This window comes from Raphanus sativus, chromosome 2 (assembly GCF_000801105.2).
Source record: "Raphanus sativus cultivar WK10039 chromosome 2, ASM80110v3, whole genome shotgun sequence".
In the NCBI taxonomy this organism is placed as follows: Eukaryota; Viridiplantae; Streptophyta; class Magnoliopsida; order Brassicales; family Brassicaceae; genus Raphanus; species Raphanus sativus.
Window position 1 is genome coordinate 2,229,063 of NC_079512.1, and position 21,606 is coordinate 2,250,668.

Genomic DNA, 21,606 nt, shown 5'->3' on the forward strand with positions numbered 1-21,606 from the left:
TCTATAATTTAATTATCAATGCAATAAAATTTAAATACAATATATATCTGAAATCATTTCATTGTGTTATGTTTCTTTACTTTCCTATTAATGCATCATTTAACCTTTCATTTTGAACACAATATAATCATAAAAACTCTTTTATAGTTTTCAAAAGAACTCTTATATAGTATAGTATTACGTGAGAGTAATTTGGAGCATTTATTTATCAATATTTTATTGCATGTGATAAAAATAACTGATGCTATAACGAATAGGTTTAACTAAACCATCCATTTTTGGTACATATAAATTGTCAAATAATTATAGCAGTTAAACCAAATCGGCTAATTATTAATTTTCTATATTATAATGAATATATATTATAATATATCATGTATTTGATTTATACATTACCCTCACATGTTATTTCTAACCTAACATATAATCCATATATTGTTACTAAAAATTTTAAATGTTGCAAAATATGTCAATATTTATATTGCGTGATTCTTTTTTTTTCTCCATATTCATGACTTATAAAAATAAAACTAATAACATAGAAATCCTGAAAAAGACAATTTTCCGGTACCATATAAAGTTAGATACATTTTCAAAATATTCAAAATTTCGAGAATGGAATGCTTAAATTATGTTTTTGAGATAGATTTACTGGAACAAACTCATCCTGATATTCATATAAGAAACATATATGATTTACTAAAAAAACAAATAAGTATCTGAACTAAAATACACACATTCTAGATTAAAATCAAGTTTAATAAATTTGGAAAAATACTTATAATACTCTTTTATAAAAAATAGTCCTGCGTTTTAACGCAGATTAAAATCTTGTTTTATTTTAAATCCAAACACTAAAATATCTTATATAAAAATACAAATCAATAATTTGTTAATGCGTAAACTTTATCTTAATTCCGAATAATCTGCCTACTAGCTAATATTCTACAATACACCTAGTCACCACCTACCGATTTTGATTTTTCGAACATTGGTTTCCACTGGTTACCTTTGGTTCTCTGCTGTATGCTGATGTGATTTCATATGCTTCCTCAGTTCCAGGTTTATATCATCGTTATCTGGAGTCTCTTGGGACTCTTTGGTTTACAGTACATATGACAACCGCGGCAGTGTTTTCTGGATGAACTACTTGCTGTTGTGACACTGAAGAATGTATTGGGTTGATGAAACAGAGGATCTTGAAATTAATGATTTCTGGATCAACTACTTGCTGTCTGCTGATGTGACAGTGAAGAATCTATTGGGTTGTCTTTTTTTTTTTTTGTAAAAAAAGCTTTCAAATTAAACATGCAGGAGAATTAAAAAGTTTACAAGCCCTTGGGCTATAGTTATAGAGCAAAGACCCAGTAAAAAAGAGTTAGCCCAAAAAAACAAACCCAGATAAACAAAAGATTGCCATTAAGGCCCAGTGAAAAAAATAAGGATGGCGTTCTAGTATCTGCGATGAGACCGAGGGTGATAGGTACCGAACTGGAGAATGAAATCGGATGCAGCTCGTGAGTATAGTTTCTAAGTTGTCGAAAGCCAAGTTTGCATAAGCGCTGAAGCAGCCGTTGGATTAGTTGGCCTGAGAGATGATATCTTATTAGTTATCTACCTCTCAACTGACGAAGTGATCAGGTTTGCAGAACGAGAAGAGTTGCGGTGCAAGCGCGAGTTCCTTTCTGTCCAGATCGCATAGATTGTAGCCTGCCAAGCAAGAAGTGTTAAACGCTTGACCCTTTTGCAGACTCCAAGTGATTCCAACGCAAGCAGAGTTTGATTCCAGTTTCGTCGGGGAAGGAATCTGCATCGTGAAGCGATAGCCGACCATATCGAGAAACTGAAGTCACACTCAAATAGGAGATGGTTCCTTGATTCAACTCCGGTGGTGCAAAGCAGACAGGCCGGATTTACCTGAAGCCCCCAGCTAGCTATCCTATCTCGGGTTGGGCACCGATCCAAGACAAATAGCCATGTTAAGAAAGCTTGCCTAGGAATGTTTCCAGAGAACCAAACCACAGACGCCCAAGAGACCTGCGGAGAAGGCGTACGCAGAGCGTGATATACTTCTCCAGTTGAGTAAGTTTGACTGACCCTTCCATTGAGCTCCCATTCGTAGAAGTCTTCTTCTTCTTGAAGCTCAATTGTTGTGATGTAGGTGACCACTTGTAGCTGGTGATCTGTTCTCGGCTGTGGGATGCACCAGTTACCATCTCGGGAGAGATCCAGTAAGACAGCTCGCTTTCGGATCCCTAGTCTAGAGTTGCCCTCTGCGGCATAGTAGTCTTCCAAGCACCCAAATGGCGACCAGTTGTCATACCAAAACCTGCAGGTAAGACCATTCCCAATTCTCATTTTTATCCAAGGGAAAATCAGGGGCCTTAGTTTAAGGAGTTTGTTAGCTAGCCATGAATTAGATTGATTAGGCTTTGCTGTCCAAAAGTTGTTAATGCTTCCGTGAAGGACTTCCTCCCTATACCAAGCTACCCATACTGATCCCGCCTTAAAGAATAAGAGCCATATCAGTTTTAGGCATGTAGCTTTGTTCCACGCTTCTAAGTCTACTACCCCCAGTCCTCCTTCCTTCTTTGGCTTTATTACCGTACTCCATGCCACTCTGGCTGATGGCGGTGATTCAATATTCCCTTTCCAGAGGAACACGCCACATAGAGAGTTGATTCGATTCACACACGCTTTAGGAAGCACAAATGATGAGCACCAGAAGTTTGTAATTCCCGCAACCACAGTCTTGATCAAGAGTAACCTTCCAGCGAATGAGAGGGTTTTGACAGACCAGGAGTTAAACTTCGCCTTCACCTGCTGAATGAGTCGTTCACAGTTCTGTAGAGTCAGCTTTCTAGTGCATAGAGGCACTCCTAGGTACCTAACAGGCAAGGTTCCATGAGGCATGCCAGTAGAAGCTTGAATTTCATTGATCTCAGCAACTGATAAGCCTGAACTGTAGAAGCTTGATTTCTGCACACTTACTGCGAGTCCCGACCGTTGCTCAAAGTCATGCAAGACCTGCAACACATTCTGAACAGAAGACAGAGATCCATCAATAAAAATTAAGAGATCATCTGCAAAACTCAGATGTGTTAGTCTAGTAGAAGCTGCTCTAGGATGAAACCCAATACTCCCACTTTTAGATGCTGCCGTTAGAAGCTTTGAGAGGCAGTTCATTGCTATGACGAACAAGTACGGGGAGAGGGGATCCCCCTGCCGCAGTCCATGAGTACCCTTGAAGTAGCCATTCACCGTCCCATTATATCCCACCATGAAGGAAGGTGTGCACACACAAGCTCTCAGCCAACGAATGAAGAGAGGAGGGACTTCAATGCTCTTCAGACAGCCAAAGAGAAAGTCCCAAGATAATGTGTCGAAAGCCTTTGCTATATCGACTTTAATTGTGATCCGCTTGGTTGTGGTGCTTTTATGATATCCGTTAACCAGTTCCCCTGCCAGCACAGTGTTCTCAATTAACAATCTTCCTTTCACAAAGGCAGTTTGGTTGGGGACGATCAGTTCCTGAAGCATTGGCTTAAGGCGTCGGACTAGAAGACGGGAGATGACTTTATAAACAGTGTTGAGGCAAGAGATAGGACGGTAGTCAGTTACAGCAGAAGCTCCTTGTCTCTTCGGAACCAATGAGAGAACAGTTGAATTTGCCGCTGCCGGAAGGAAACAAGAGGTGAAGAACTGACTGATAGCTGCTACTACCTCCTCCCCTATTATCTCCCAGGATCCCCGAAAGAACCCTAACGTTAAACCATCTGGACCTGAGGCTTTGTTAGGATTGAGCTTGAAGAAGAGTTTCTTGATTTCTGCCATTGTAGGCAGAGAGACCATACATTGTTGTTCCTCTAGTGAGACTTTGAAATTGAGCAGTGAATCAAACCAAGGAAGTGTAGAGATTAGCATGACTCTGCAATTAGAGGGACCCAGGATAGACTTGAAATAAGCAACCGCATGGTAACTCATCTGTAGAGGATCCGTGAGAACAATTCCAGAGGCTGTGAGGAATGATCGAATAGCATTATAGCTAGCTCTAGTTTGACAAATTCGAAAAAAGTAGGAGGTGTTAAGATCCCCTTCTTTTAACCAATTTATCCTAGACTTTTGCTTGAAGTAACATTCCTCTATCTCTCGTAACAGCATCCATTTTTGATGCAGGTCTCTCTCCTGTTGGAAGTTTTGAGGCGTTGGGTGCTGAAGAGCTTCTACCTGCACAAGTTGCAACAAACGGTTAGCTTCCAATACTCTCTCTTGAATTTTTGAATAGTTATCTCTGTTCAATGCTCTCAAAGCATTTTTCAAACACTTTAGCTTCCAACACAAGTTTGTCAAAGTTAGACAAGTGCTTCCGGCCTGAAACCATGCCTCAGTTACTACTGATAAGAAGTCCGGATGTTTGGTTATGTAGTTTAGGAAGCGGAATGGTTTAGTGCCGGCTTTAGGCAGGGGTTGGTTTAGGTCTATGATGCAGGGACAGTGGTCAGAGATCAAGGGGGGGAGGAAAGCTGCTGAAAGATGGGGCATCGCTGAGATAGCTAGGTTGTTGACTAGTAGTCGGTCTACTTTTTTAGCGATGGGAGAAACAGGTTGAGAGTTCATCCAAGTGAAAGTTGGACCTTGGTAGCGGAGATCAAATATGCCAAGCTGGAGCAGGCAATCTCTGAACTGAGTCATCGAGGAGTCATTAGTATTAATGGTCCCTAAAGAATGCTCTTGGTGGTCAGTGATTTGATTGAAGTCTCCTCCCAACAACCAAGGTTTCGTGTCCAGAGTAAGAGTCTGCTGTAGGTTCAATAGATCCACCCATAACTCATTTCGTTCCGAAGAATCATTTGAAGCATAGATGACAGTGTAGTAGAACATAGGGCTGAGCGGGATCGACACCTCACACGTTATAAACTGTCTCGTTTGACAGATTATACGCACAACAGCAGGGTTTTTCCATATGAGAACTATACGCCCATCGTCATCAGAAAGGTGATTGGAGTAGTAGTTCCAACCATTACAGAGCTTAGACATCAACGGAGCCAGGTTGACCTCCTTGATGTGTGTTTCCAAAAGAGCACCAACAATGGGATTATTATTATTAAGCCATTGACAAAAAGGATGATGCTTGTCCGGCTCATTAATGCCACGGACATTCCAAAAAAAGAGTTTGATACTCATTAGGAAAGAAAGGGAGGGACCCCTGAAGAGGAGAGCCCTTGAGAATCAAAAGAAGTAAAAGCTGAAAAGGAATTATTTATAGGAATAGAAATTTGCTTAGAGAGTGGAAGGGGGAGAGGACCAAGTACTCCTTTAGGCAGAACGGTAGTACTGGCAGTTTGGTGAGGAGGAGAATCAAAAGAAGGATCCGACCTTGTTCGCTTAAGTTTCTTTTTCTCAGCAAACTCAGAAAGACTAAGGGGCTTTTTAGGAGTTGAAGGAGATGAAGAAATTTGAGATGATTTTCTGGAGGGGGGCTTTTTAGTGGAGGGAAGATTAATATTGGAACCAAAAGAGAAAGAAGTAGAGGCCAAAATAGGATCAAGAACCATAGGAGCAGTAGAATTACCCACAGTATCTTTAGGGTCTGGTGGGACCTTAGGACCCGAGGGATCATCCGTATTGACAGCAGAGCTAGTCGTAGGCCTTGCTGCTTTTTTCCTGCTTTTGCTCTTTCCTTTTAAAGGAGTTTTCTGATGTTGTGTATCTTCTTTTTCAGGTGGAGTCCAGGTGAGGCAGTTCTTAATAACATGACCAAGCTCTTGGCAGTGTGAACAAGTGGGTGGTAACCAAGGGTAAGTAACAAGTACCTCCACGACCTCACCACTTTCACGCTCAAATTCTACTACTGTTGGTGCAGGCTCTGTCAAGTCCAGCTCCACTTTCACATGCGACTCCGTAAGACTCACAAGGTTTTTAGTAAAGTCGTCAGTCTCTTTTGGATGACCAATCAAGCCGGCAACAAGACTAAGACCTTTAGTGTGGCGAAGATCCAAAGGAACACCATGAAGATGAGCCCAGAGTTTGATGGATTTGAGAGGAGGAATCGATGAAGAGTGCTCAGATGTCCACAACGCAGTATGAAACATCGAGTCCCCCGACATACCAAATGTACTTATCCAGAATCTTGTCTCGGAGGTAAGCATTTGGTATCCTCACTAACACACTTCTGGTTAAAGGATTGTTGTGAATTTCTAACTTTCTTCCTTTACCCCATAGATGGTTGAAGACACTCTGGATTTGGCTAAAGTGAGGCGGCTTGCCATTGAAGTAGCACACAATAAAGTCTTTGTGAAGCTATTCACCAATTTTGAAGACGTCATCAGTGATTAGAATTCGAGGACGACCATTTGCTGCCTTAGACACTGGGGCTAGACGAGTCAGTGTCTTGCTTTCCGAGAGTCTTAATCTTTCAACGAGGGAGTGACGGCTTTGGGGTTGAGAGGTTTGAGGCTGAGAGGTTTGAGGCTGAGAGTTTTGTACCGGGAGAGATTGAGTGACCGGAGAAGGGTTTTGGTGAACAGCTACAGGGTTAGGGATAGGGATAGGGATAGAGGGGAGGGTAGGGGTAGGGGGGCTGAGAGGAGTAATAGGTAGTGGAACAGAGGCTCCCATTGAAGCTCTGTTAGTTTGCAGGGGCGAGTTTTTAATCGGAGGAATGTAGAAATAGGGTTTTTCTACAGTAATTCCAGATTCAGTTTCGTTAATAGGGCTGTCTCTTTCTACATACTGGATAGATCCAAAGGAGACAGTAGCAAGAGAAGTAGTTATGGGAGATTGGGCGTTAGTTGAGGCAGTAAATGGTTGGGAAGAAGGGTTCACAGTATCCTTTGAAGAGGACTGTTTACGGTTCTTAGTAAATGGAGGGGAAGTGCCTAAGGGAGGGTAGTTTTGGGGAGAGAATGGTGTGGCCAGGTCTGGAGGGTCAGGAGGGATGAGGGGCGGAGGAGGAGTCTCACCAGCGGTGAGAGGCGACGGTTTCAGGGCGGAAGCACCACCTTGGAGATGCCAAGGGTTTGACATTGGGAACAGAGTCAGAGAGAGTATTTGACTTTTTGGTTCTAAAAGTAGCTAATTGGTTTCTTAATCTATTGGGTTGTTGAAACAGAGGATCTTGAAATGCTCCTTTGGCTAGACTGTAGAGTGTAGAGATTCTACACTCTGATATTCTATTGTAACAAGAAAACTAAACTATATGTCAAACCATTAATGTTTACAAATCATGGATTTAGATAGTTAATATTTCTATGATTCTATCATAGACTATGGTAAACACGTTTGACAAAAAAAAAAGACTATGGTAACCACGTAGGACGTCTAGTAATCGGAAAATAAACCATAAAAAACTTTTGACCCAAAAAAAACCATTACAAACTCATAAGAGTCGATCTAATCAAGTTTTGATAAACCAAGAGTTGCATGACTTGGGACACAAGCTACCATGTCAATTTTCTACAGAGGGCGCCAGAGGTTTAAACGCTGCAGCAATTTAGGGTTTCAGCTCAAGATTCAGTACATCTACTAGTAAAATAGGAACATACGATACACGAAAAAGCATATAGTAGAAGAAGTTAAGATCAAGATACTAATGAAGAAACAAAGAATGGAACTAAGGTTTCCTGACATCCATGGATTTTTTTTTTTTTTGATTAATCTGGAGGTATTCCGAGCCTATGGAAGGGCCCAGACTAATAATATTTATGGATTTTCTGAGACAAAAATCGTCTTCAGGGAGCCATTGAGACGACATCGTACATTCATGGTAACTAAGAGTTTTAGGTGAGTTGTGTATTAAAACTATAATTCTTTTGTTATTTAAGCATAAATTTAAAAAACACATTTAAAATCCACTATTATTAAGGGGAGTCTATTTAACTACGAATTTGAAGTGATTTGTATTAAAATGTTAAATCAACTGTTATTCAAACGTTAATTTAAAAAAATCATTTTAAAAATCAGTGTTATTGAATTTGTCATTCCTTAAAACATTCTGAAATTCACTGTTATTAAACAAAATTTAAGTTGAGAATTTCAGAATGTCTTAAATGCTTTTAGAGTATTTGTAGAGTTTTCAAGTTTTCAAGTAATTTTAAAATGTTTGGGAAAATATTTCTTAGGTAAAAAAAAATCAAATCTCATGGTTTTAGGTGATATTTTAAAGTGTTTTAAAAAAAATCATCTTAAACTCTCTAATTCATAGAAATAATCTAAAATCTCGTTAAAAATCAAATAACCCAAACTTTAGATTAAATAAGCCCCTCAATTTTATAACTCAAAAAAGTTACAATGTATTATGGGCTTTAAAGTTTAGCCCATCAATATGGAAGCATAGGAAAGAACAATCCGGATGTAGTGTCCACTAACAAGCCTATACTTGGGCCGTCTGAGGTTAATCCCACAATGGATTACAGTATTCCATACATGTTTTGAATAAATGTTGACGCTGAATACTACTAGAAAATTATATTGAACAAATAGGCCAACTGACTTACTTATCCTCATTCTTCAAACTAGACTATAGTGCTAAAGAACCGTGAATGTCCTACACTCAAATAAATTAATAACTATCTGAATTCTATAAAGTATATGTTCATACATGCGAGCTATATAATACACGCATATTATAAGACTGGAGAATGGTGGTGATCACGTGCAAATGACAATGAGTCTTTGCAACCTTCGTGGAGGCCACAACGTTTTTCTTCGGCCGTTTCTTCCACTGAAAGGCTCATATATAGGCCTATTATTTTATACGTTTATTTGTACTTAAATATGCGTATTAACGTTAGTATTTTAAAATACACACACTAACATAGCTAGAGCTTAATGTGAAGCATGTGCATGGATGGGAACAGGGGCCCCGCGGGCTTTATGAGGCCCATAAAGCTAATGTGGGGACCACGTGGGCTAGTGCCTACAAGTGGAAGTATCCTAAGAAAGTAAAGTACGTATAAGTTTGGTCTCGTGATCGTACGTACTGTTTCTACTATTGGCATGCAGTGTTCGTCGCCTAGGGTTTCAGAATTAGACTTGCTTATTATACTTAACTTGTCATCTATTCACGAACCACAGTTACAATCACATCACCTTGTTTATTATTTTCTCTCTTCTTTTCCATTGTTTCGTATACATATAAAATATACGTCTGTGGGAAAATTCGTATGAAGTCTAGGTGATTGCACAACAATTTTAATACGATAACATTTTTGTAATTTATGGTAGGGACAACGTTGAACCCGAAATTAGTATTTTTTTGCTCCCTCGTCCAATTTTCAAACTATTTTTCGCGTTAAATATATTGGAATAAAGTGTATTCTATTTAGCAAAAAAATAAAATAAAATAAAGTGTATTCTTAACGCAGTAAATCGATCGAATATATATCTTAGCTTTAGGAAGACGCTTTGAGTCACTTCATTCCTTTATTTTTTCAACAAGACAAAAACCCGTTTCTGGCGGAAAGAGCATAATTATAACTTAGCTTTAAGCAAAAATAATGGCCTTGAAGGCATAGTGGAGAAAAAGTTGTTTTTTCTAATAGTAACTAAAAAGCTTTATCCATTCAGGCTAATTAATCTACTTCATGTTTCCTAAGGTGTCACATAGACATCGAGATATAGCAGAGTAATAGAGAAAGATAACTAAATAAAAACTTCCTACATGTATATTATTATGAATTTGTCGATCCAGAGCTAACGTAATACTAATTTAGTTCATAGTAATTTAGTTTATCGATCGAAGGGTTTATATTGTGGTTGGTTGGTAAAGTGCAGTCCTCTCAAATCTTTTTAGATAGTTTCAATGGTTGGTAATCATCGTTTAGGTCTAGGCACGGATCGGATATCCGGATTTTTAAAGGTATTTGTGATTTTCTTCTAATATTACGTATATCTAATTTTCTGATTTGCTTTGCTTTGGAAAAATACGGATATTCGGAAAACTTATATCCGAAAAATAAATAGATATTTGCGGATATTTCCGAATACTTACGGATATCTTATTTATTTGATTAATACAAATAATCTTAAAAATTCGATACAAACTTGTTTTGTAAAATATAATTCTTTGCATGAAATAAAAGATAAAAATTAAAAGAAGTAGTGAATTTACATATTTTGTAAATTTTTAAACTTAGTTAAAAATTATAATAACACAAAACTTAAGAAAAAAAATTAGCTGTCATAAATGTTTTCTCTTTCTTTTATGTAATATTTTTATATAAGTAATAATGTGAATAGAATCTGTCAAATCATATGTTAGAATAATAATTATTTAACTTTATACTTTTAAAACTTTAAATATAATCAAGATATACATGTATTTATATATTGACAGATCGGATTGGATATTCGCTTTCCAAAATTTTAATATTTGTGATTTGCTTCGATTTTAACGAATATTGAATTTTAATATTTGCTTTACTTCAAAAGCTTACGGATATCTGAAATTTTTGGATCGAATAGTAATGAATAACGAATCGAATCAAATTTAACGGATAAAATACCCAACCCTAATTATCGTAAATAACAAAAAAATACGAAATTTTGTATGTCCAAGTAACTAGTCTAAATCTTGCCTCGTACATTGCTGTATATTTATCGTTCTCGTTTTGTTCTAGGTTTGACGAATTTTTCCTAAAATCGAATTCGAAATCCTATTATTAACTGCTTAGAAGAGTCGACTTAAAAATTACTTTAAACCTACGTATATATAATACTATATAAATAGACGTTATCATTAAGAAGATTGTCGGGAAAATACTGTTAACAAGAACTGAGAACAATGATTGACAAGTATACATGTAAGAGAGAGAGGAGAAAGATGCAGCGAGAAGAAGGTGAGCACAAGGCTCGAGAGTGAAAGACAACATAATAATAATAATTGGAGCTAATCTTTTAGAGATCCAATCTTTTATCCCCGAATTTTTCCTAAGATGACCTTTGCTCCTTCTCCACTCTCTGCCTGACTAGTGGGAGGTGATGAAATCATCCTTTTATTGAAAATATATAGTAACATCTTTTTTTTTAATATGGTAACATCTTATATTACAATATGGCTACAAAAATAACAATCTCATATATATACCACCTCTCATAATCCTTGCAATGCACACAATTTGATGATAAATTAGTTCTCGTCTCAAGGATTTACGGCCAAGTAATTTGTGGCGCTGATTCATGTATGATTCTACGGTGGACTGAAGCTTAAAGTCTCCGAAAAACACATTTAAAAAATCATTATAAATAGAGGCACATTCAGTACATCCTTATAAAATATGATGATTAATTTAGTGTGGTGTTTTAGAGAGAAAAAGAGTGTTGGGTCATTTGGATATGATGTACAACTTCATTGCCTATGCATACTAATATAGCTTTTCTTCATTGTTGGTGGATCCTAAAATATAACTTGATAACATCTATACCAAACGTGAATGAGTTAGCAGCTTGTTTACATATATTTTCACTAACTATAGTGATGCACATTTATCGCTTGTTTTTTTTCTTCTGAACATTAGGTATTTAAGAATTTTAGCAAAAAAAATCATAACTTCACCAATCCCACGAAGTATGTCCGTCTCTTAACATATATCATCAGCCAAAAAATCAGTGCTAGCTACTAATCCCGTCAGATTTATCAAAGCGATAAAATCAAAAAAAAATGTTTAACAAGAAAAAAAAGAAGAACAAAGGAAGAATAAAGTAAAGAAAAAAGACAAAAAGGACATCACATTAGGCAACTAGTTTAATCATGGAGATCCCGAGCCATCAAAGTTAGGAGGTCTTTGGTTTTCTATTAAATTTAAGTATTGCCAAGTTATTACATTGACAAATAAAGACAAAATAGTGATTTAGTCAACAAGAAATTTTAAAATACAGAGACTCGTGTCTCGGGCCCCTAAATACGATCACTTCTTCTTTTATTTTTGCTGGAACTAATATTCCAGCTGTTTCATAAAGTAAGCTAAAAACACAGCAATTAAAAAATTGTTACATTTCAAAAATCTAATTTAATACTTAAATTGATAACAAAAAATATATTTAAATTAGATATAATTTAATCAATAATAAAGATATATAACTTAATTCGTCATATAATATTTAATAAAAATAAAATTTGTTTTGAAATATGAAAACTATTTATATTTCTAAACAAAAATATTTTTCTAAAATGATTTGTATTTATGAAAAACGATCAACCATTATAGGAGTATATATATAACTACATATTAGTGGTCATCAATAAGTTTAAGTATTTGAATAAAAGCTTGTCATATATTTTTCTCAACTAAATAAAATAAATGCTTTAACCATATTCGTTTCTATGTGGTTGTGACTTGTACTGCGATTTTCGGCCGAATATTATTCATTTGGTTGTAAATTCATGTGACTTTTTTTTTTTGAAAAATAATTCATGTGATTTGCGACTTCTCATTATGACCTAGACTAAATACTGTTTATTTTATTGTCATAGGTTCTTAGAATATCTTCAGTGTATTACTTCAGTTTTTATTTTATAACGGTGTAACACTAAAATAGAATTGAGTTTTGTTTTATTATATTACTCAATTTTTACTTCAAAAAAAAAATGATTTCATTCTATTTAATAAATAACTATTACTAATGCTTTCTAATTATAGAAAATTACCAATTAATCTCAATTATCATATGTTTATGAAACATCCATGAAAGTATAGTTTATTTCTTTGTTATAAAATATAATTAATTTATTTACATTATATATTTATTATTAAAATTACAAGAAATCATAAATATATATAAGATAACATATTTTGGTTCAGAAATGAGTATTGGAATATATTTTCTCATAAATGCTCAACTAAATCATTTCATTATGTATAATGAGAATTTTATCAATTAATTTCTTAAATTGTGCAAGCAAATTTTAAAACCGGACATTTTCTTTATTTGGGAAACTTCACTGATCATGGCGGTTCCATAAATGATTTATTGGATTATTATATCATTTATTTTATTTTATTTTATATATATTTTCATGTTTAATTTTTTTTTATTAGTTTATGAATTTTATATAAAATAATTAAATACTCTCTTATGAATATTATATTTATTTTCATGTTATTTTATTATTTTAAAATGTTATTTAAATATAAAAATAAAATATTCGAAATTTAAAAGACCGTTTTATAAATAAATAAAATTGAACTCCAAAATAGAATAATGAGTAAAATTACTTCATAAATGGAACAATTCTACCTATTATTCCGTTTTAAAATTGAAAATAGAGGGAATTTTATATTTTACTCCAAAATGATGTTTAGAATGGAGTTGGTGATGCGATTTACAACCAATCATATTATAAAAAAATGGCCTCGGTCGCTATTTTTAGCGATTTAAAATTGAAATTTACAATTGGTAGCGTGACACTGTAACTTTGTTATCAACAAAATTATATACGCAAATCCTCCTTGATCATCATGAAGGATGTTACTGTAAGTTTATATGTATATTGGTGATGGTAGTGGTAAGACTTTATATTGTGAAATTGGTTGGGTATTAATTGGCCTGTAGATAACGAAGATTTTATCAAATCTAGCTATAAGAATTGAGAAGTCAAAACTCACTCGTGACCTGATAATTAAGGCTGATGTTATGTATGAATAATCTAATATATGCATCAGAACTGTCAACAGTTCTCTAGAGGAGGTGGAACATTGATTTTTAAATTTATTTTATTTGATAAAACTAGTTTTGTATAATTCATAGTTTATACTTTATAGTTATATATAAAATAACTTAAAAGTACATATAGTAAACATTTTTTACTAGAAAATATAGTTTGGACTTTTGATATAGCTATTCACATTATATGTGGGAGGTTGTTATTTTTTTTTAACTTGTTATTCAGTTTTTACTTTTTAGAGATAACCAATCCACTAATGATATATAAATGTTTAATGTATATAAATAGGCAAAATATGTGTGTCACAAACTCACAACAGATATTTTCATTTTAACACATATGAGCACAACGAAAGACTACACAGTTTGTTGAAAATGTTCAGTAAAATTTTGTTTTTGGTACTAATGTTAAATATTTTCAATAAAGTTGCTTTCATTATAAAATAATTAAAGTATTTGTCATCCATGAGACTAAGACCATCTCCAACCCATCTTTATATTTTTTCTTAAAATAGAAAACTCTATTATAGATATAGATTTGCTCTACATATACATATATAATAGAGTTTCTCTAATGTATACCTCTATTTATAGAAGAAAATATAGATTTGATATTTTTATTTATAAATATAGACGCAAAAAAAAGATTTATGTATATTTTCTTCTAAAACAAAAAGAACTCTATTTAACATACATTTAATAAATCCATCTTTATAATAAAGATCTCTGGTTTAGAGAAAAAATAGAAGTGTACATTGGGGATGTTTAAAAATATCTCCACCCAGATATAAACTTGAAAACAATATTTAACATTGAATGCGCCTGATGATCATTATCAAATGCAAATTGCGCCGCTAATACACGCGATTCCACGTGATGAAAGTCACTAGAGTGGGTCTACTTGGGGTTTTTTTCTTTTGAGAAGTGCTTACTTGGGGTTCTAATGTCAATTCAAGTTATGACTGAATACGTAATATGTAGACCAATTGCTACGTAGTTGTATAAAATATTTGAGAAATGATAACTAATAGTAGCCAGTTTCAGATAAAACCACGGACGGTTTCTTTCGCAAAATATTAGATATTGTAAAAAATTTAAGTATATATATTGTCATTATTACACACACATACATATTTATATGAATATTACATTACGTATGAATTTTGTTAATATATGAGTTGTTTTGGTGTTACGTTGCTCCCCATTTGTAAATAAGGAAGAAATAGTTCTGATATCGTTTTAAATAGTTTTCAAAAATTTGTAAGATGAACGTGAAAGCTAAGTCTTCTACTTCAGTTGGAAATGCTAAAAGATCTAAATACAGAAATATATAGTATTCATGTAATGGTTTGGGTAAGAATGGAAGACGATCACATTATTCACGATCACAGTCATTCATCCGCGAATAATAACGACTCGTGAGCTAAACCTTAGACTAGGGATCGCTGTCCAGCAAAATCCTTCAGCGCACATAATTTTATTGTAGTTCATTTTCAATATTATAGTTCAGTTGCTTAAAACAACTTATCTTGTTATTTTTTTTACATATTTATTGCACCGATTATAGGTTTAGTTATGGAAACACGTCTAGCTGGTTTTGCATTATAAAATCTACAATCTATATGCAACTGTTTGATATCTCATGTTTTTATAAGTTTTTAGATTCATATTTTAGATCAGTATAAGTCATTTTAGGTTGCATTTATATATATAGTGCACACATTTGTCCATTTGCATTTAACAGGGTTTGGAGTGCACAATTACAAGTTTTGGGTCAATTCGCGAGGACATATATGCAATTTCTAAAGTTTCGGGGTCAGAAACAAAGTCTTCGAAAGTTCAGGGACCAATGTTGTAAAATTCTGGGAAACCACCATTGGAGCTCACGAGCTTTCTTCTGCGACGAAGCATGACGAAGAAGACGGAGACGAATTGCAGAGGCGGATCATTGAAGCTTGATTTGGAGCTCCCGTCCTTTGATTTCACGGTGGAGGCGGAGAACTCGAGGGATGAGCCACTTCGCGTAGGAGCTCGCGGTGCTTGGTCCGGTGACGTCGCGACTCTGAAGCGGCGGCGATGGGCTGAGTTCACGACCACGACGCCAAGCCTTGATTCTGGGACGAAGCTTGGCTGATGACGATTGGAGCTCGGGATTGGTCCTGATGGTTTCAACCACGAACCATCAATCTCTGCATCTCCAAGTTAATTAACAGCGGCTTGGCAACAAGGGGATGAAGTCGCTGTGGTCAGGACAGAGCGGGTGATGATGAGCGGCTTGATGAACCCACTCGGGAAATGACGAGCTCAACAGCGACCAGACAGAGCGGGGAGAAGCAGCGAGTACAAGAACCCGCTCAGGAGAAGACAAGAAGCAATTTTGAGATGTTGACCGGTTTAACCCGGTTTGACTCCGGTTTAATTCAATTGAACCAGGTGGAATTTCACTCTCTTATATATAGTTTTAAGATCTGAAAACCCTAATGTATCTCATTTTCTCTCAAGACTTTGTTTCATCTTGTAAAAGCTTGAACCTTTTAATCATTTTAAGGAAGTTCTTCATCTTAAATCTTGTTTCTCCTTCTCATAAACATGATTAGCCTTGAATCTCACATAGATTTAAGGTTTCTCATGGAGATTAGAGAGTAGACACACATTGAATTCATGGGCTAGGGTGATTAGGGTGATTAAGTGAAGATCTAGGGTGTTTAGTGTTAGATCTATTGTTTCCTTGCTTGTCTACTATCCTTAATGCTAGATTAAAGTTGGCCTCTTTGATCTAGAGCTCTAGACATTTCCCACCCACAAGGTGTTTGATGAAATGTCTGAACCAAGTAGAGCTTGCTCTAAACTTGCCTTACACAAAGACCATTGTGTTAAGGGAGTTTAGATAGTTAATAGACTCATCCCTAATGATTGCTTAGATCTTTTAGGCTCAAAGACCTTTGGTGTCTAGTTGATTAAAGCAAATGAACATTCTTCTTGACCATAGAGCTTGTTTATTTGAGTGTTCTAGACTTAAGGAAGTGTTTGATTGTTAGCCTGCCACTCTAGCTTGGATCTTAGTCACCCAAAGTCAAGTTCCTAGTCTCATGGATTCTACTTTAGCATTTGATTGAAAGTTTAGTTCTTACACTTATTTCTTGATAGGATTTGAGATCACCTTTGTTTATATTCTAGGATCTTAGCTTGTTACCATCATCCATCTTCATATTTGCTTAGATTAAGATAGTTTGTGTATTCTTGGTGCTATAGATCACTAGTTCTCTGTGGTTCGACAACCTTTATATACTATCATTTGACTTGGAAGCCTTGAAAACTTCCAATATCAAATTGGCGCCGTTGCCGGGGAACTAGTAGATTTGTCATTAGGATTTCAATCTTTCTTGAGACTAAGCTTTATTTTCTTGCTTTGTTTTGCTTTTGTATAGTTACTAACCTTTAGTTCTAGCTTTTGTTCATGCAGTTATGGCTTCAAGCTACCATGGGGAGCCACAAGAAGAGGAAGACACATTTGAATATCACATTCAAGATGACTTTGATGCAAGTATACTCACACCAGCACAACTTGTGATGTTATATGAGCTTCAGAAGGAGTACCCGGGGTCGGCAAAGACATCCCTAGCACGAAGGATCCGGTTGGAGCTTATTAAGGATCGAGCAGAGCTTGAAGGAAGGGAGGTTACAAAGTATGAGTTTAATGTTGCGTATGACCTTAAAGAGGTAATGGATTGGGATCCACCACTTCAGCTGGAAGGTATAGAAATTTCCATTTTAGAACTTCAATTTGAGAAAATATGCTTGCCTTGTGGTGAAAACATTGCCCATGATCATGATTCTCTTGTGCTCATCAATGAATGTCTTGATCTGATATGTGAAACTAGGAAGCTAGATGAGTTGAGAATAGAAAAGCTTGCTAGAGATCATATTGAAGTTTGTTTTGACAAGAGCTATCTTTGTGCTTCATTTGATCTCGAATCTGAGTTTTTGATTCTTAATGAACCTAGGCCTCTTCTTGCACTTGCTGATATAGGGGATGAACTTGATGTGGATAAGCTCTTGCTTGAGATAGAAACCCCCCTTGTCAAAAATAATCATGAGAATGTGAACATCGTGTTTTATTCAGTTGATGGAGATAGAGTTGACTACTTTGTTAAAACCTCGTTTGAACCAGTAGTTGACTTTATCTTTCCACCAAATGCATTTGATTCTCATGACTATTTGAACATCAAAGAGCATCTCATATTTCATGATACATCTATAGTGAAGCTCTTTGATGAAAAATCTGTCTATTTTTTATGGACAGTAGTGTGCTCCTTTGCGCATTTGGTTTCTTGTTCTTGTAGGAGAAGGACTAAAGGTGCATTGGCTCAGCCTTTTGATACCTATGATTAGCATGCACACAAAGTCAAGCTAGAGACTTAAAACAAGCTCACTTGGGAGGAAGTCCCATGTTTATCCATTGTATATATTTCTTTCTTTTAAGTTGTTTAATAAGTATGGTTGAGGTTGTTCAGGTTGGGTCTATACTAGATAAGAGAAGAAAGGTGGCCATGCCTTGCAACTCTAGCCATCTTCATTCCTCCACTTCAGCCCATGTCTACCGGTGCAACAAACCCGAGGCCAAGGGTCCTCTACCACCCAATCCAGCCAATAACTCCTAGTATGTGCCACTCCAACCTTGTACATATTTAGTTATCATGTTTATTTCTTTCTCTTAGATCTCTTCTTTGAGCTTACTCTCACACAAGGGACTGTGTGAAGTAAGTTTGGGGGAGAATCTACTATCTCATATTGTTTTCTGTTTTGTTTTCTTGCCATGAGTCTCATGCATTTGCATTGCATACTTATTTGTATAAAAAATAAAATTTAGAAGCATTTAGATTCATATCATGTTTCATTTTGCATCTTTAAGATTGAGTCTAGAAGCATATAGGTTGCATTCATGTATTGGGAGCCAGCCTTGTAAAGAGCTCACGCATTGCATACTCAATTTGATACCCTTTGTAATCATGACAAGTAGCTTGAGCACTCTTTTGAAAACTTGTAGACTTCGAGCCTTAAAACTCCTCTTGAAACTCATTGATTGTTGAAACTTCTCATCTTTGAAGCTAACTCCAATCTTATATGAACTGAATGAACTTAATGCTTCTTGCTTATGGTCTTTTGTGTACTAAGTCATGGCTATACACACTTGAGTTGTCTCACCTATTTTGCCAATCTTTTTGACAAACTCAAGTGGTAGTCCATTCCCTAAAACCCTTCCCTTCTTTCAAGCCATCATTGATTGTTGAGTGAGGTCTTTTTGGAAAGCTTTACATGTGCATAATGTTGAGAGTATTGGGAACGACAATGCTTGATCTCTATTATTTGCTAGCTTTGAGACTCATGTTGTCTAGCTTCTAGGATGGGATGGGAATGTTGTAAAGTTTGATCTTGGGAGTGTGAAAGGTGATGAAAGAAAGGGTAGACTCTTAGAGCTCAAAAGAGATTAAGTCACTAGGGATAAGTAAAAGAAAGTTCTATCTCAAATTTGTAAAGAAAGTCTTGGCCTCTAAATAAAAAAAAAAGAAGAAAAAAAAAACAAAAAAAAAATAAAATAAAGAAAGGGGGCTAGCAAAAATTAGTATGAGCTAATAAGTGCTTAAAATTGTGAAAATCCCTAGTAGACATCAAAAGAAAGAAAGAGTTCTAAGTGAAAAAAAATGTTCTTAGTGTTTTGAGAAATTTTTGGGTGAATGAAGAGAGTTTGGCATTGGGAGATAAGGATAGAATTTACTTAATGTTTGGGAAAAGGGTAGAACAATGGAGATTGAGCATTGTATGCATGAGTTGATCTCTTTCTTAGATATATTATGTGCAATGTCAAAGCTACTTTGTTTTGAGAGTAAACCACCTTGAAAGATCATTTTAAACCTCTTGTTTCATTTTGCACTAAAGTCTTTCCTTACCTAACCAAATGATTTGGACCATTTGACCATTTGCAAGAATTCACTTATGATTTTGCTTAATGAATGTGAGAGTTGGTTGATTGGTGTGTATGTGGATTCTTGATGATGAGTGTAGAGATCAAAGGAGATAGGATAGGCCTTGAGAAGTTAGAGTTTGACAATGTTTTTGCTTTTGCTATTTGGTATGATTATATAAAGATATCATGTTGATGGCTAAGAAGAGTTTCTTTGGGTGGTGAGCTCCCACTTTCATATCTCTCCTCTTTGATTGTTTTTGAAAGTTTACTTGAGGACAAGTAAAAGACTAGTGTGGGAGAGTTGATATCTCATGTTTTTATAAGTTTTTAGATTCATATTTTAGATCAGTATAAGTCATTTTAGGTTGCATTTATATATATAGTGCACACATTTGTCCATTTGCATTTAACAGGGTTTGGAGTGCACAATTACAAGTTTTGGGTCAATTCGCGAGGACATATATGCAATTTCTAAAGTTTCGGGGTCAGAAACAAAGTCTTCGAAAGTTCAGGGACCAATGTTGTAAAATTCTGGGAAACCACCATTGGAGCTCACGAGCTTTCTTCTGCGACGAAGCATGACGAAGAAGACGGAGACGAATTGCAGAGGCGGATCATTGAAGCTTGATTTGGAGCTCCCGTCCTTTGATTTCACGGTGGAGGCGGAGAACTCGAGGGATGAGCCACTTCGCGTAGGAGCTCGCGGTGCTTGGTCCGGTGACGTCGCGACTCTGAAGCGGCGGCGATGGGCTGAGTTCACGACCACGACGCCAAGCCTTGATTCTGGGACGAAGCTTGGCTGATGACGATTGGAGCTCGGGATTGGTCCCGATGGTTTCAACCACGAACCATCAATCTCTGCATCTCCAAGTTAATTAACAGCGGCTTGGCAACAAGGGGATGAAGTCGCTGTGGTCAGGACAGAGCGGGTGATGATGAGCGGCTTGATGAACCCACTCGGGAAATGACGAGCTCAACAGCGACCAGACAGAGCGGGGAGAAGCAGCGAGTACAAGAACCCGCTCAGGAGAAGACAAGAAGCAATTTTGAGATGTTGACCGGTTTAACCCGGTTTGACTCCGGTTTAATTCAATTGAACCAGGACGAATTTCACTCTCTTATATATAGTTTTAAGATCTGAAAACCCTAATGTATCTCATTTTCTCTCAAGACTTTGTTTCATCTTGTAAAAGCTTGAACCTTTTAATCATTTTAAGGAAGTTCTTCATCTTAAATCTTGTTTCTCCTTCTCATAAACATGATTAGCCTTGAATCTCACATAGATTTAAGATTTCTCATGGAGATTAGAGAGTAGACACACATTGAATTCATGGGCTAGGGTGATTAGGGTGATTAAGTGAAGATCTAGGGTGTTTAGTGTTAGATCTATTGTTTCCTTGCTTGTCTACTATCCTTAATGCTAGATTAAAGTTGGCCTCTTTGATCTAGAGCTCTAGACATTTCCCACCCACAAGGTGTTTGATGAAATGTCTGAACCAAGTAGAGCTTGCTCTAAACTTGCCTTACACAAAGACCATTGTGTTAAGGGAGTTTAGATAGTTAATAGACTCATCCCTAATGATTGCTTAGATCTTTTAGGCTCAAAGACCTTTGGTGTCTAGTTGATTAAAGCAAATGAACATTCTTCTTGACCATAGAGCTTGTTTATTTGAGTGTTCTAGACTTAAGGAAGTGTTTGATTGTTAGCCTGCCACTCTAGCTTGGATCTTAGTCACCCAAAGTCAAATTCCTAGTCTCATGCATTCCACCTTAGCATTTGATTGAAAGTTTAGTTCTTGCACTTATTTCTTGATAGGATTTGAGATCACCTTTGTTTATATTCTAGGATCTTAGCTTGTTACCATCATCCATCTTCATATTTGCTTAGATTAAGATAGTTTGTGTATTCTTGGTGCTATAAATCACTAGTTCTCTGTGGTTCGACAACCTTTATATACTATTATTTGACTTGGAAGCCT

The 21,606-nt window shown here is 35.9% G+C and overlaps 2 protein-coding genes across 2 annotated transcripts; both read right to left on the reverse strand.

The window, feature by feature from the left end:
- Positions 1 to 5,183: 5,183 nt before the first annotated feature.
- LOC108831089 (uncharacterized) lies at positions 5,184 to 6,107 on the reverse strand. The gene has a single exon (XM_018604656.2). It carries the CDS (start codon positions 6,105 to 6,107, stop codon positions 5,184 to 5,186), a length of 924 nt encoding a protein of 307 aa, XP_018460158.2.
- A 193-nt stretch (positions 6,108 to 6,300) lies between these two features.
- Positions 6,301 to 7,026, reverse strand: LOC108831096 (leucine-rich repeat extensin-like protein 5). Its single transcript, XM_018604667.1, has one exon. The coding sequence runs from the start codon at positions 7,024 to 7,026 to the stop codon at positions 6,301 to 6,303; it is 726 nt and encodes a 241-aa protein (XP_018460169.1).
- Positions 7,027 to 21,606: the final 14,580 nt, after the last annotated feature.

What these genes read in the sequence shown, in the direction of transcription:
- LOC108831089 (XM_018604656.2), bottom strand. Translation starts at nt 6,107, where the DNA reads ATGTCGGGGGACTCGATGTTTCATACTGCGTTGTGGACATCTGAGCAC.
- LOC108831096 (XM_018604667.1), bottom strand. Translation starts at nt 7,026, where the DNA reads ATGTCAAACCCTTGGCATCTCCAAGGTGGTGCTTCCGCCCTGAAACCG.